The sequence below is a fragment of the Carcharhinus amblyrhynchos genome, chromosome 7, assembly GCF_965287045.1.
Source record: "Carcharhinus amblyrhynchos chromosome 7, sCarAmb.v2.hapA, whole genome shotgun sequence".
Classification (NCBI taxonomy): Eukaryota; Metazoa; Chordata; class Chondrichthyes; order Carcharhiniformes; family Carcharhinidae; genus Carcharhinus; species Carcharhinus amblyrhynchos.
The window spans coordinates 59073525-59090819 of record NC_137330.1 but is presented as its reverse complement, the minus strand read 5'-3'; the positions used below and the strand labels follow the sequence as shown (position 1 = coordinate 59090819).

The 17295-nt window shown below is 42.9% G+C and overlaps 1 protein-coding gene across 1 annotated transcript in view; it reads right to left on the bottom strand.

Annotated features, from left to right (window-relative positions):
• LOC145345589 (uncharacterized) overlaps window positions 1–17295 on the bottom strand; it is a 50354-nt gene that overhangs the window by 6987 nt on the left and 26072 nt on the right. Inside the window, exon 3 of the mRNA XM_080193424.1 lies at window positions 12871–12995. Within this exon, the coding sequence (XP_080049550.1) occupies window positions 12871–12995 (125 nt within the window). The remainder of the gene's footprint in view (window positions 1–12870; window positions 12996–17295) is intronic.

Below are 17295 nucleotides of genomic sequence, written 5' to 3'. Positions count from 1 at the left end.
ATATCATTAGCAAGCTCAGGATCTCCACTGGCTCCCCCATGGTTTGGCATCTCCACTCCACCCCAGCCAGGAGAGGTTCACTCCGGCTGGATTTCCAACAGCTCCACACTAACAGGGAACTAGTGGCCCGACTCTGCTGGAGTGAACACAGGCAATGGAAACTGTCCCCATGAAGTCAGGGGTAAGGAAGGGTATCTCCTGGGCAGTGCCAACCTGGCTGCTGGCACTGCCCAAAGTGATAATGCCCAAGGGGCACCTTGGTACTGCCCACCAGGCACTGGGAAGTGCCAAGAGGGTGGGGGCGGAGCCAGAGGGGCAGGGCTTATTGGTGGACCTAAAGGGAGGCAATCGGTAGGGATGTGGTGTCACGCTGCCACTCTGCATAGGGATTGATGGCAGAGGGAAGGGAGGGAGTGATCGGGATTGCCATAGGGGAATGGTGGAAGACATCAGGGCTTGCCCGGAGAGATCTGGGAAGCCAGTGATCGGGAATGGGGAGATCAGAGGGGCAGTGATGCAGGGTCGCGGGGCTGGTAGGATCGGGAGGCTGCTGCGGATGCACCGATCTCAACGCTGACACATGTACAGTGGCCCACTCAGCGCTATGCTGTTAGTCTCTCCAGTGGGAATAGGCCCCACCCACTGATTTTTAATGTGAATTTCGCTAGGGCACTTTGCAGTGCTCAAAATGGGAAATTCATTTTGAAAATCCCGCTGAAAAAATAAACAAGATTTACTCTGCTTTTCATGCAAATTTGGCACTTACAAAACTTTTAGGGAAAACTGCCCTGTTTACTTTTGTCTCAACCTCAGCACCACACTGGGCATAATTGCAAATTGTGCTTCCATATTAACAATCATAAATCATTATCCATTTTGTCCTATTTGAAAATTAATGTGGTGCAGCAAATTTTTGATGTCATCAATGTCTCCCTTCCTCTATGGTTATGTATGGTAAAAACCCAGCAGGCTTTGTGATTATTTCACTGACCCCTGCCAAAGCCCCCTGGGCTTTGAGGCATATGCCAAACACAGTTGGAATTGCTATTCCAATGATCTCAAGGCTTAGAAGTGGCCATTCAGCCCATTGAGTCTGTAACAACCACAGTCCCACCCAGGCCCTATCCCCGTATCCCACATATTTACACTGCTAATCCCTGACGCTAGGATTAATTTAGCATGGCAAATCATCCTAATCCACACATCTTTGGCCTGCAGGAGGAAGTCTGAGCACCCAGAAGAAACCTATGCATTCACAGGGAGAAAGTGCAAATTCCACACAGACAGTGACCCGAGGCTAGAATTGAACATGGGTCCCTGGTGACATGAGGCAGCAGGATCTCGTGGTCTTTGATCCCAAGAAGACCCATCAATGGCCACTGAAGTGCCTAACTGCCATCTAAAGGCCTTCTCCAAAGAAGGGAACATAGGGCTGTCGTGGCTCACCAATTGCAGATGAGGCCTCAGCCCCCAGCCCCACCCTATTAGCTGAATTAAGTTCCATCCCTTATTTCTAACAGTGTGGCGAGCATAATAGCAAAGAAAATGTTTGTGGAGTATAACTAGAAAATACTGTAAATATGCAACACTTTCTGTCGCCACCTGAAAGGGTATGCAAATTCATAACTTTAGATAGAACATAAGAACATAAGAAATAGGAGCAGGAGTAGGCCATCTAGCCCTTCGAGCCTGCCCCGCCATTCAATAAGATCATGGCTGATCTGTCGTGGCTCAGTTCCACTTTCCCGCCCTCTCCCCATAACCCTTAATCCCCTCTCTTATCAAAAACCCATCAACCCGCGTCTTAAAAATATTTAGCGAGGTAGCCTCCACCACTTCAACAGGCAGAGAATTCCAGAGATTCACCACCCTTTGAGTGAAGAAGTTCCTCCTCAACTCCGTTCTAAACCGCCCCCCCTTTATCTTGAGGCTGTGCCCCCTAGTCCTACTGTCTTTTTTGAGCGGGAAGAGTCTCTCCACCTCTATCCTATCCATCCCATTCATCATCTTATACGTCTCAATGAGATCTCCCCTCATTCTTCTAAACTCTAACGAGTACAAGCCCAGTTTATTCAGCCTCTCCTCATAGCTCAACCCCCTCAACTGCGGTATCAGCCTAGTAAACCTCCTCTGCACTCCCTCCAAGGCCAAAATATCTTTGCGCAGGTGCGGCGCCCAAAACTGCACACAGTACTCCAGCTGCGGCCTCACCAATGCCCTATACAGACGCAGCAAGACCTCCCTACTTTTATATTCAATCCCCCTCGCTATGAAGGCCAGCATCCCATTCGCCTTCCTGACCACCTGCTGCACCTGCAGGCTGGGTTTTTGCAACTCATGCACAAGGACCCCGAGGTCCCTCTGCACCGTCGCCTGCTGCAGTTTTTCGCCACGTAAGTAATAGTCCTTCCTACCATTATTCCTACCAAAGTGGACCACCTCACACTTGCCAACATTAAATTCCATTTGCCATTTCCTGGCCCATTCGCCCAGCCTATCTAGATCCTTCTGCAGACTCTCCACACCCTCCGCACAATTTGCCGTTCCCCCAATCTTGGTGTCATCAGCAAATTTCGACACCCTACACTCGGTTCCCTCCTCCAGATCATCTATATAAATGGTAAAAAGCTGAGGCCCCAGCACCGACCCCTGGGGCACTCCACTAGTAACCGTCCGCCAATCCGAATAGCACCCGTTGACCCCCACTCTCTGCCTCCTAGTTGACAACCAATCCTCTATCCACGCTAACACCCTACCCCCAACTCCATGTCCCTTGACCTTCTGCAATAACCTCTTGTGAGGTACTTTGTCAAACACCTTCTGAAAATCCAGAAAGACCACATCCACCGGCTCTCCTCTATCCACCGCCCTAGACACATCCTCATAGAACTCCAGTAAATTTGTCAGACACGACTTCCCTTTAATGAAACCGTGCTGCGTCTGCTCTATCAAGTAATTCCCTTCAAGATGCCTCGCAATTTCCTCCTTAATGACGGATTCTAACATTTTACCTACCACAGACGTTAAACTAACCAGCCTATAATTCCCCGCTGTTTGCCTGGCACCCTTCTTAAACAACGGCATAACATTAGCCGTTTTCCAATCTTCCGGCACTTCCCCGGAATCCAGCGACATCTGGAAAATAACCACCAAGGCATCTACTATCACCCCCGCCATTTCTTTCAGAACCCTCGGATGCATTCCATCCGGTCCTGGGGACTTGTCCACAATCAGCCCCTCCAGTCTGTCGAGCACCGCCTCTCTAGTAACAGTATTGTCATTAAGACCCTCCAGTCCTACCACCTTTCCATCGCTAACACCCGGCAAATTATTCACATCCTCCTCCGTGAAAACAGAAACAAAGAAGTTATTCAATACCTTAGCCATATCCCCATCCCCTACCACTAGGTCCCCTTTCTCATCCTCTAAAGGACCAACGTTCACCCTAGCCAGCCTCTTCCTTTTTATATATTTATAAAAACTCTTGCTATCCTTTTATATATTAAGCGCTAGCCCAGCTTCATAGTTTCTCCTACCCTTCCTTATCAACTTCTTTGTCAATCTTTGTTGACATTTAAACCTCTCCCAATCCTCTTCTCGCCCACTACTCTTAGCTACTCTAAATTCCTCCGCTTTTAATTTAACACTTTCCTTCACCTCCTTCGTTATCCACGGCTTATTACCTCTCCTCCCACTATCCTTTTTGACCATCGGAATAAATTTCCGTTGAGCACCAAGAAAGATCTCCTTAAAGATCCTCCACTGCTCCTCAGCAGACCCTCCCTCCAACGCGCTCCCCCAGTCAACATTCGCCAATTCTTCTCTCATCCTACCGTACTCCCCTCTATTCAAACAAAGTACGTGTGTCCGGGAACCCACTTTCTCCTCCTCCATCTGCAGCAGAAACTCCACCATACAATGATCACTCCCCCCAAGAGGATCCTTCACCGCAAGGTCCCTAATTCTACCCGCCTCATTACATAGCACCAGATCCAAGATAGCTCGCTCCCTCGTCAGCTCCAACACACACTGTTCCAGGAAACTATCCCGGCAGCATTCCAAGAACTCCTCCTCGAGCCCACCGCGTCCAACATGGGTCGACCAATCAATATGCAGATTGAAATCCCCCATAACTACGGCCGTCCCATTCCTGCACGCCGCACTTATTTGCGCGTTAACAGCCCGCCCCACCTCCAGATCATTATTCGGGGGCCTATAGACAACACCCACCAGCATCTTCCTCCCTTTGCTGTTCCTAATCTCCACCCACAACGATTCCACGTTCTGCTCCTTGGCTCCAATATCATCCCTTGCTACCACCTTGATAGAGTGCATCATCAAAGTTATACTGGAATATTGGCCAGTCGCAGGAGATACCGAGTGCTGTTAGTGTCTTCAGGAGAAATGGGACAAGTGTGGAAAATTGGCACAGAGAAAAAAGATGATCAAGGCTCCAAATGGTAAAATCTTGTATTAAAATGCTCCCGGCATGAATCACATATCAAGCAGGGAGCTGGGTCTGCCCGCTTTATGGTACTCCCAATTTTCTGGTCATTAATTTTTACCTCATTTGGTTTTTGCTCATTAAAGATCATGTGGAATCTCAGTTTGATTCATGCTGCCTGCAGCTGTTTAACAAAGACCATCATCCATCAGAACAGCTTAGGATGTGCATTATGTCCAAATGGGTATATAGAACCATCTTCCATCCTGTGGATGTACTCAATCCATTCAAGCTGTCTCTGCTTAATCAGTGCTAACACACTTGGGAGTTCTGCCTTTGAGGGAACTGCCACATTTGTCTTACTAGGAAATGTAGCACAGACAGTAAGGAAGGAAATTGTTGAATTTCTTTCCTTGATAGGTTGTCCATGTTTCACAGCCAAGTGCTGAGAACACAGGACATATAAACTATCAGCAGGATGGAAGACAGTTGCGTACTCAACATCTTTTTGGTGAGATAGCTGGAGCCACAGGACCAATGGGGGCATTCACAGCACTGCTTCAAGGATCCCAAAAGAGAAAATGCTGGAAAATCTCAGTAGATCTGGCAGCATCTGTAAGGAGAGAAAAGAGCTGATGTTTCAAGTCCAGATGACCCTTTGTCAAAGCACTTTCCCTTTTGGTTTCAGATTTCAGCATCCGCAGTATTTTGCTTTATCTGCTTCAAGAATGCTTGCAAATATGGCATGAAGGCCCTAGTTATCAGCTATCATACCTGGAAGTCATTAGCTGATGGCACAGGAAAATGGCCCTATGGGTTGTGATGCACCATCTCAATGGCCAGTGACTAGAGCAGTTAGGCAGAAGCCACCAATTCCATGAACAACAACCCACAATGATACTCAATAGCTTCATGTGCGGCACTTGAGGTAAAACCTGCCTTTGGAGGAATGACCTCCTTAGACATTGACAGAACTGCACCAATTGAAGACACCAAAACTTAAATATTGTATCATCTTTCAAAGGTGTAAGATTGTCGGAACTTATGTCCAAATGTACCTTCCAGCCAATAATATGTTAGAGTTTTCAGCTCGTGCAGATATGAGCATTTATATTTGCAGCCATTTAAATGTTGCTCCTTCATATTCAGCAAGTCATTAGCCAACTTGACTATTGTGGGTGAATAATAATAAAGAGCAAAAAATAAAGAAAAGTACAACACAGGAACAGGCCCATCAGCCCTCCAAGCCTACGCCAGTCATGATGCCTTAACTAAACTAAAGAAAAAAACCTTCTGACCTTACTTGGTCCGTATCCCTCTATTCCCTCCCTGTTCATCTACCCATCCAAATGCCTCTTAAATGTTGCTAATGTGCCTGCTTCTACCATCTCCTCTGGCAGTGTGTTCTAGGCACCTACCTGTTTTTGAGGCAAAGACATGTCCAGGTGTTCCAGTGCAAGCGCAGTGCATGACAGGGAGACAGATCATGCATGATCATTTTCTGGTGATCCTCCACAGCTGCAGAGTTTGGGTGTGTGCCTGTGTGGTGAAAAACAATGACCACAGGGCCAGAGGCACCCAAATGATGAGCACATGAGGCAGCGAATCAGGAGCGGGTAGAGCAGAGGGTCAGCTCCATGCAGTTAAAGTGCTGCCATTAGCTCTTTGCTGCTTGAAATTGGAGTTCAGAGTAACCGGGGCAGTGCCAATTCAGTGAAGCTGGCTGTTGGGGCAGTATTTACATGGTGCAGCTAAGGGAGGTGGGGACTTAAAGGAACGCCAGAGGCAATGGCAGCTCAGTGAAGCTCACAGCTGGGGTAAAGGAAAGCCTGTGAGCAGAGGGATTCAGTTCAGGGCAGCTAGGAAGCTGGGTTCATGCCAGTGATCGGATACCAGGGTGAGGTTTTTGAATCCAGTGGGACACCATCTTGGAAGAAGAGATTGAGCAATGAACAGTTCTTGGGGCAGTCTCAGTTGGAGCAGATATTGAGGAAAATTAGAAGCAATATCCTCCAAAGAGAGGAGCTAGAGTTCCTTGGGAGAAATTTAATGAATTTCTGTAACTCACAATGATGATTGGAATCTGGATAGGTTACTGTGAAACTTCAGGGACCTACCTCATTGTGCCCATCATTCAATATGCCATTTGTGATATGATTGATAAAAGCTTGCCAGTTAATTTATTTTATCTTGTTAATTTTGTACGTTGGAGTATAAGATAGAGAATATTGACTGTTTGCTTTGTTGACTATTGTATAGTAAAAAATCTTCTGTTTGTTATTTTTGTGGCTTTGTTCTCTTAACATACCTGGGATTTCAAACTCTGTCCACATTAACAAAAAAAAGTTACCAGTTGCTAACTGTATCATAACCATATTTGGGGCTCAGGTCTAGGATCGTAACACAAAAGTGTACACAATGACACGAGGTTGCAGAAGTCAGCAACCTGTTCAGCAATTGAGTCCATGAACCAAGTCACATTTATATTTGTAGCATTTCCCAAAGAAATCATCAGCCACAGAACGTAAATTGTAGCTGTGAAACAGATCTATCAGTCACACAAGCCATACTTTGAAAATGCTGCAAAAAAATTATATTTGCTACTAAACATGGGATAATTTAGTATTAGAAATGGAAAGGAACACTCAAAAGAATTTGACAATCATTTATGCATAATAAATAAACAGAAAACAATATCTATGCTTTATAAATGAAGGGAAAGCATTTGACAGATTAAAGCACAGGAGTTTAATAAATATGCTGTAGATTTGAAAATGATGAAAAATGATGAATCCCTATCATGTATGCAGTGGGAGTTGATAACGAGTTAATAATGTGGACAAAGATGGGTTTTGAGATGTAATGTTTACAATACGTAATCTGAATTACCTCTGAACTAACCGGATGACCTTTAAATTGAGTTCAAGATTAACGGAGGATTGAGAAATTGCCTTAAGGTGCGCAAACGATGATATATTATCGAGGTTGCTACAACTGCAAATTAGCAAACTATAATAAAAGTGGAATGAGAAAGGCAGTTACTCAACTGGTTGTTGCAGTAAAGGATAAGGTTTTAGCTGGAAGATTTTGAACTGATGATTATAAATGAGGTTCAGAGATGCATGAGGAATCTCAAAAGAAGAGTCGCAAGCTCATTTGACCATTCATCCTTGTGCTATAGTGAAAAAGACTAGTGCTCCAATGCCAAACATAAAACCCAAATCAATAAGTTACAGTGGTGCTCAAAAAGATTTAAATTCTTCTGCATCTTATGAATTTTCATTTTTAAGTCATTAGCCATGAGGATTTATTATTATTAATAGCTACTCAGACATAGCAAAGTGGCAATAGAAATGTTATCTCTATCATCTAAAATACAATTTCCTACATAATGTTACTAGGCCAGCACAATTTCTAAGAACTATAATGCTGAAGAAAGATGTGCTAGTTGATGTACTCTAACACATTTTAGGACGAGGAAAGTTTTGATATAATTATATGTACATATAACCATAAGAATTAGGGGCAGGCAAAGTTCACTCAGCCTCTTAAGCCTGATCCATCATTCAATAAGATCATAGCTAATCTGACTGTAATCTCAACTCACATTCCTGCCTACCAATAACTATTTCTTCCCTTGTTAATCAAAAATGCTGGAAGAGTGCTGGCACTCATCTCGTAGATATACCAATAACATCTGGAGATAGAAGTATTTTGAGTTGATCGAAACAAAGAAAAATAAAAACAATATATATTCAAATCAGTCATATTGAACCAAGGAACACCCATGCTGCAACTAACCGCACAAACCTTAACTTTAAACCTAGAACTGAAAAGCAGACCTTGGTTAGGCCACACTGGAAGTACCGTCAAGCAGTGGGAAAAGGATTTACTAAAATGATACCAGACCTGAGAAGTTCAATCTATCAGGAAAGATTGAACAGATTAGGTTTCTTCCCTCTTTTATAGAAAAAACTGACAGGTAACCTGACACAGATTTTAACATTATGATAAGGGAAATGAACAGATCGTTTCACTTGCAGGGGAAAGCAGAACTGGGGGCTGCAAATATAATGAATCCAATAGGTAATTCAGAAGAGACTTCTTTACTCAGAGAATGGTTAGAAGCTGAAGCTCACTGAGAGGAATTTTCCTATTCTGCCTGCTATGTGGGCAGGAGGCAGACCATGCAAAGGTCCGTTGACCTGAGGCGGGATTTTCCAGTTTTGGGGCGAGCATGAGCGGAAACTCCCACCCACTATCCAGACTAAGGTGAATAAGTGCATTTAAGGGGAAGCTGGATAAGCACATGAGGAGTCAAGTTTCAGTTCATAATATATTAGTGGGGGTTAGATGAAAAATGAAGGGAGGAGGATCATACAGAGCATTAATATTGACATGGATTAATTCAGTCAACTGGTCAGTTTCAGTGCTGTAAATTCTATGCACAGGATGAAAGTAACCTGCATCGCCAGCAAGAGGAGGCCATGAAGAAGAATTAATACATATTATAAGCCTGCAGAAAAGAAGTGCAGGCACCATCGTAAGGAAGGCTTCCACCAGCAAGAAATGAAGGAAAAAGAGAAACAGCAGAAACTTTGAGTATACGTATATGCTATAAAAACACTATACTGCTGGAATTTGAAACAAAAATAGAAAATGCTGGAAAATCTCAGCAGGTCGACAGCATCTGTGGAGAGAGAATAGAACCAATATTTTGAGAGATGCTCTGATGAAGTGCCACCCTGATTCAAAACGTTGGCTCTATTTCTCTCTCCATAGATGGTCTCATACCTGCTGAGATTTTCCAGCATTTTCTGTTTTTGTGTTGAATATATTTATCTTCTGCAATAATCTTTCATGTGCCAGTTTATCAAATGCCTCTGAAAATCCAACTCCTCAGATTATTAACTTGCAGGATCTGCTGTTAGTTTGGACCCTAGGTCCTCAGGCTCCCTCAGCAGAATCTCATTCCTTGTTCTAACCAGGTTGTTGGTTCCTATGTGGGTCATGCCTAATAGATTCTGGCTGACTCAGATCAAATGGAGCTACTGGGCTGGATTCTCCAAACTTGCCCATGCCTGGGGTTTTCCAGTCCCTCAGACATGAACAGAGATTTAGCTGACTGCCAAGTTCTCCATTCTCACTGGCAGCAGTGGCAGGGCTTGAACAGCTGGAGAATTCTGACCACTATTTCTGGTGGCTGTAGGACTAAATCCATTAAGCAAAAAAAGTGAGAGATTTTACATACCAGAGGATGAGTCAGAAAGATTGTGAGGTTGTACATGGTGCAATAGTTCTGCAGGAAGCAATGTGGGTGGTTGTAATTTCATGAGTTGTATCTTTGTCGCAACTCTTTAAGAAGAGATTCATCCTTTTGAATGAAATACAATTTATTTGTTAATTTATACTAAATTTAAGTTAAATATTGATTTTGATTTGTGTTAAAGTAAAATTTACAAAAAGTAAAATCTTGTCTGGCATTTCTTCACTTGAGTGTTGTTCGTTAGTTCATTCTTATGGTTCATGTATTCTCATGAGGATCATAATATATAAACCTATTCCTTTTTGTCTGATCAAGTCTCTGAGCAAATGTTTTTCTATGTTAAAAAGGCTATATAAATTCAAGCTAATATTGTATCTAATATTGTTTTTCTACATATTTGAGGAAAGACTCGTATAGTATAATTCCTTCAATAGAAGTGAGCGAAGTTGACTCAATTATTTTCTTTTCTAAAAAGAAATATATGTAGTCAAACTTCAAGTGGGGGAAATGATAACATTTACTGGGAAATCAAATGAGGTCTATCTCAAACATCAGTGACACTGCAAGATTATGAAAGAGTAATGCTGGATTCCAGCTGAGCTCTTACAGATTAATATCAGAGGTTTGTGAATTCAGTTCAAAAATCAAGACTGTTTATGTTGCAACACTGGAAGAAAGCAATATTAAAATGTATACTTTTTGTCAGCAGTATACTGACAGCGTAATATAGATTAAAGTTGTTTTCCCATGATGTGGCCGTCCCATCGTATCGGGCAATGGAACTCTGTGTGAGAACCTCTCCGGCTACGTCGAGGGCATCCTGAAACCCATTGTACAAAGAACCCCCAGCTTTTGTCGCGACACTACGGACTTCCTACTGAAACTCAGCACACATGGAGCAGTTGAACCAGGGACACTCCTCGTCACAATGGATGTCTCAGCGCTCTACACCAACATCCCCCACGACGATGGCATTGCTGCGACTGCATCAGTACTCAATGCTGACAACTGCCAGTTTCCAGATGCAATTTTCCAACTCATCCGCTTTATCCTGGACCACAATGTCTTCACCTTCAACAACCAGTTTTTCATCCAGACACATGGAACAGCCATGGGGACCAAATTTGCGCCTCAATATGCCAACATCTTCATGCACAGGTTCGAACAAGACTTCTTCACTGCACAGAATCTTCAACCGATGCTGTACACTAGATACATCGATGACATTTTCTTCCTCTGGCCTCATGGTGAACAATCACTGAAACAACTATATGATGATATCAACAAATTCCACCCCACCATCAGACTCACCATGGACTATTCCCCAGAATCAGTTGCATTCTTGGACACACGCATCTCCATTAAGGACGGTCACCTCAGCACCTCACTGTACCGCAAGCCCACAGACAATCTCACAATGCTCCACTTCTCCAGTTTCCACCCTAAACATGTTAAAGAAGCCATTCCCTATGGACAAGCCCTCCGTATACACAGGATTTGCTCAGATGAGGAGGATCGTGACAGACACCTCCAGACCCTGAAAGATGCCCTCGTAAGAACAGGATATGGTGCTCGACTCATAGATCGGCAGTTTCGATGCGCCACAGCGAAAAACCGCACCGATCTCCTCAGAAGACAAACACGGGACACAGTGGACAGAGTTCCCTTCGTCGTCCAGTACTTCCCCGGAGCGGAGAAGCTACGACATCTTCTCCGGAGTCTTCAACATATCATTGATGAAGACGAACATCTCGCCAGGGCCATCCCCACACCCCCACTTCTTGCTTTCAGACAACCACACAACCTCAAACAGACCATTGTTCGCAGCAAACTACCCAGCCTTCAGGAGAACAGTGACCACAATACCACACAACCCTGTCACAGCAACCTCTGCAAGACATGCCGGATCATCGACATGGACACCATCATCACACGTGAGAATACCATCCACCAGGTACATGGTAAATACTCTTGCAACTCGGCCAACATTGTCTACCTGATACGTTGCAAGAAAGGATGTCCCGAAGCATGGTACATTGGGGAGACCATGCAGACGCTACGACAACGGATGAATGAACATCGCTCGACAGTCACCAGGCAAGACTGTTCCCTTCCTGTTGGCGAACACTTCAGTGGTCACGGGCATTCAGCCTCTGACCTTCGGGTAAGCATTCTCCAAGGCGGCCTTCACAACACACGACAGCGCAGAGTCGCTGAGCAGAGACTGATAGCCAAGTTCCGCACACATGAGGACGGTCTCAACAGGGATCTTGGGTTCATGTCGCACTATCTGTAACCCCCGTGACTTGCCTGGGTTTGCAAAACCTCACTTACTGTACTGTCTGGAGACAATACACATCTCTTTAAACTGTGATCAGTGCTCCTACCACTCACATTGTCAGCCACTTCAGGTCTTGAACAGCAGGTTAGGTGTAAGGATTCGCATTTTAATCAGTAATCTCTAAACTGTCTGTGCTTTATATGCTCTGTCTGAGGCCAGAACTCTCCATTCACCTGACGAAGAGGCTGTCCCCTCGAAAGCTAGTGAGAATATTATCAAATAAATAGGTTGGACTAAAACCTGGTGTTGTCAGACTTTTTACTTTGTTTTCCCATACCAGTGGTGCCTCTTAAAGTACTTGGCAAGGTTTCCCTCTGTAACCTTCCACCAGGGAATTGTCACACAATGTGTACAGCCAATGGTCACGTGAAATAAAGGAGTTACCAAGGTTTCTAATTTAGTCCTGGACTGAATGTGGTGTATGAACCCAAAACTGTTGAAGTGATATCACAAAGTCCCCTCTCCATAATTTTAACAGAATTATGAACCTGTTAAAAATAAATGAGTTAAAGCCATCGATAAAGTGGTAAAGTAAGGAATTCCATACAGAGCAAGCTTCCGTACAGTGAACTGTTACACTTTAATTTCAGGTCCAATATCTTTTGACTCACTGCCTGGAGAATTCATTGACCACTAACAGGACTGCTTGATTCCTATCTCAATTTTAAATTTCCCAATATGTAGTTTTGTTGATGAAATGTAAATTTTAATAAATAATAGTCATAGCTAGTATTGAAGAAGACGCAAAATTTTGCAAATTTCTGTGTCAAATATTCAAATTTTCTGCAGTAAAAATCTCAATAAAATACAGTAACATACCTGTGGTTAAGCATCAGTTTGGTTAAACCAGTTGTGGAAGTCTGAGTTGAGCTATTGAGTGTGGCAGGGCTTATCACCTGCCAAGATGTCGTTGGGGAGTCCATGTCTGAAATCAATAACTGTGCCTTGTGGCCAAATGAAAGACATATTAGTCTCTTCAGGTTAAATACCTTGCTATGCATACATTATAAATTTCTTTGATCATTGCATTGTCAACTTTCCACTATTTGTCCATCAAGGATCACTCTACCTTAGGGCAAAATTGTTCTTACTGCCTGATGAAAGTGTATATGCAATCACATATTTATACGCAATATATATCTGTAATGGTTTTTTTTCAAGTTATTCAACAAAGATAGGCAGCTGATAATTTGGCAATGAGTGTGCCAAAATTGTAACCTTTTCAATAAAGCTATCAGCAAGCATTGATTTTTCTCAGTTTTTACACAGAAAAATTGAGATCCAACCTGTCTCACTCAATCTCTTCCTCTTTCACGTTACCTTGAAATTTCAAGTCTTTCCTGTGGAGAGAGTGGGAATGAATTTGAGCCTGTGACTAGTGACACAGGGTCAACATACCAATGTATGTGAGACAGGAAGGAATATTTCTAGCCTCCCACCTCCTTTTTTTGGAGGAATGCTTGATGAGCTGCCAGACATAGGCACCTAAAGAAAGTTATCATTAGCCATACAGAAACCCACCACACTTGCAACTCTTCGAGTAGACTTTCTAATCACTGAAAGTGGAGTGTGCTAGTAAGCTTTGCCCTGGTTCTCCAATGCAGTAAGAATGCTGCTGGTCTGCATGTAACATGAGAAGACTGGAAAAAATGGAGAAATGCAATGGCAGGAGGATGTCAGATTCAGAGTTTTTTATCTGTGCTGAGATATGCAGCTGATTTGGTCTGCCTTAAGTGAGGCAACAGCAAATGCCCTTGACATCAAGCCAACATTTTACTGAATGTGACATTTTCAAGGAGCTCTTGTAAATAAAAGTCAGTGGAAGTCAGGGAGAAAAGCTCTCTACTGGTTGAAGTCACACTTAAACAAAGGAAGACATTGTAGTTTTTGGAGGTCAATCATCTCAGCAGGGCATGGCTGCAGAAGTTACTCATGGTGGTGTCTTAGGATCAATCATTTTCAGCTGCTTCATCAATGATCTTTCCTCCAACATAAGGTCAGAATTGAGGATATTCCCTGATGGTTGCACAATGATCAGTATCACTTGCAGCTCCTCAGATACTGAAACAGTCTGTGCCCACATGCAGCAAGATAAGGCCAACATTTTAGCTTGGGTTGATTATTAACAAGTAATACTCAGGTGCACAGTAATGCCAGGGAATGACCATCTCCAACAAGAGAGGTTGTAACCACCTCCTACAGAATCATAGAATTGTCACAGTGCAGAAGGAGGCCATTCAGCCCATCATGTCTATACCAGCTCTCTGAATGAACAGCACCCTTTGTGCCATTCTCCTGCCTTCTTCCCGTAAAATTCTTTGTTTTCAGGTAACAGTCTAATTCACTTTTGAATGCTTTGACTGAATCTACTTTCACTACACTATCAGGCAGTGCATTCTAGATCTTAATCAGTCACTAATAGAAGAAGTTATTCTCATATTGCTTTTGCATCTTTTGCCAATTACTAAACCCATGCCCTCTCACACTCAATTCTTTCATGAGTGGGAATGATTTCTTCCTATTTACCTTATCTTGAGCCCTCATGATTTTGAAAGCCTCTGCCACATTTCCTCTCGTTTTTTTCTCCAGGAAAACAATCCTAATTTCTCCAAGATATCCTCTGATATAACTGAAGTTCCTCAACACTGAAACCATTCTTTTTTGCACACCCCCCAATGCCTTCACATTCTTCCCAGAGCTGCATGCAGTACTCTAGCTGAGGCCAAGTTAGTGTCTTACACAAGTTCAACTTCACCTCCTTGTTCTTAGATCCTATGCAACTATTGATAAAGTTTAAGCTGCTGAATGATTTATTAATCACTCTCTCAATCTCTCCTACCGCCTTCAATGGATGTTTAACTGTTAACCAATCCTTTTAGAATTGTATCCTTTATTTTATGACATGACACCTTCTTTGTTGATAATGAAGGATTCACTTTCACTGAGCCCCTCACTGTCAACATCCTGAGGTTTACCATTGACCAGAAACTGAACTGGGCTAGTCATATAAATACCGTGGCTACAAGAGCAGGTCAGAGGCTAGGAATCCTGTGACAAATAACTCACTTCCTAATTCCCCAAAGTTTGTCCACCATCTACAAGGCAATTTAGGAGTGTGATAGAATATTTTGATTTTATTTGATTTGATTTATTATTGTCACATGTATTAACACGTGCAGCCAAATTCCCCTCCAATTCGATTTTCAAGTTTGCTGACAACACCATTGTAGTGGGTCAGATCTCAAACAATGATGAGACAGAGTACAGGAATGAGATAGAGATTCTGGTGATCTGGTGCAGCAATAATAATCTCTCCCTCAATGTCAACAAAACGAAGGAGATTGCCATTGACTTCAGGAAGCATAAAGAAGAATATGCCCCTTTCTACATCAAAGGGGACGAAGTAGAAAAGATCAACAACTTGAAGTTTTTAGGTGTCCACATCACCAACAATCTGTCCTGGTACCCCCATGCTGACACTATAGTTAAGAAAGCCGACCACGCCTCTACTTTCTCAGAAGACTAAGGAAATTTGACATGTCAGCTACGACTCTCACCAACTTTTACAGATGCACCATAGAAAGCATTCTTTCTGGTTGTATCACATCATGGTATGGCTCTGTTTTGCCCAAAACCGCAAGGTACTACAAAAGGTCACGAATGTAGCCCAATCCATCATGCAAACCAACCTTCCATCCATTGACTCTGTCAATTGAGGCTTCCCGTTGCCTTGGCAAAGCAGCCAGCATAATCAAGGACTCCATGCACACTGGACATTCTGTCTTCCACCTTTTTCTTTCAGGAAAAAGATACAAAAGTCTGAGGTCATGCATCAACTGATTCAAGAACTGCTTCTTCCTTGTTGCTGTCAGACTTTGGAATGGGCTTACCTTGCATTAAGTTGATCTTTCTCAATACCCTCGCTATGACTGCAACACTACATTCTGCACTCTCTCGTTTCCTTCTCTATGAACAGTATGTTTTGTCTTTTTAGCGTGCAAGAAATATACTTTTTACTGTATGTTAATACATGTGACAATAATAAATCAAATCAAATCAAATAAAGTGGGAAATAAATCCTGGCCTAGCCAGCGAAGTCCACATCCCATAAATCCGTATGATTTTTTTAAAATCCTTCTGTTTTTAAAAATCCATGTGTTCTTTTTCTGCTCATGTGAAGTAACATAAATATTTTCCTTACTTTAATTGGTTTTAGTTGTCACCCCTGCCCACCCATCGATTTTAAATTCCATGTTACTGGGTCGGCAGTGCATTTCATTTAGACTTCAGTTCCAGAAAAGTGGTCAACTTTATAGCATCAACAATCAAGTGACAGCCATTTTTCAATCAGTGCCTTTATCTGTACTTTTTTTTAAAAAGTGTCTTCTTTAAACAGTTCAATATGCCTGTAGTTAGAAGGTTAAGTTCTAGGTAGGTCTCACTCACTCACAGTTTCACTGTGACAATGCTCACATCTCAAGAACAAATAAAACAATAATGTTCTTACTCTGCTGAAGTAAAATGCCCAGTTGTTTCTGATTGCTGCAAATACTTGAACTGTGCCTTTGATGTGGTAAAAATATCCAAGGCCCTTCACAGAAACATTAGCAGACAAAATTTAATAAAGGGCCACCTAAAGTGTTGCTAGAACAGGAGGCTAAAAGATTGGTTAATGAAATAGGTTTTCAAGGAGCACTTTAAAGCAGAGAGATCTAGATGGAAATGTCAAAGCTGAGGGTCACGATAACTGATGATAGGGCAATCATGAGCAGAAGGAAAACAGAGATGCAGAAGGGAAGGAGGAATACTGTTCTCATGCAATTAAAGGGGTTTTGGTGATTAGAGCAACAAAGGCGAAGAAGGTCACAGAATAAAAGTTTAAAGTTTATTAATCACAAGTAAGGCTTAAATTAACACTGCAATGAAGTTACTGTGAAATTCCCCAACTTGCCACACACCAGCGCCTTTTCGGGTCAATGCACCTAACCAGCAAGTGTTTCAGAATGTGGAAGAAAACCAGAGCACCCAGAGGAAACCAAAGCAGACACGAGGAGAACATGCAGACTCCGCACAGTGTCCCCAGCCGGGAATCGAACCCAAATATTAGAAAACATTAAGAATTTCAAGTTTAAGGCATCAGATTGCTTTACAATGATCTCTCTCAAAAGTGAAAAGTGAAACTTGGTACTTCTCCACAGTCAAACAGTCTACTGATCTTCAATGTTTAGGTTTGCATATAGCTGC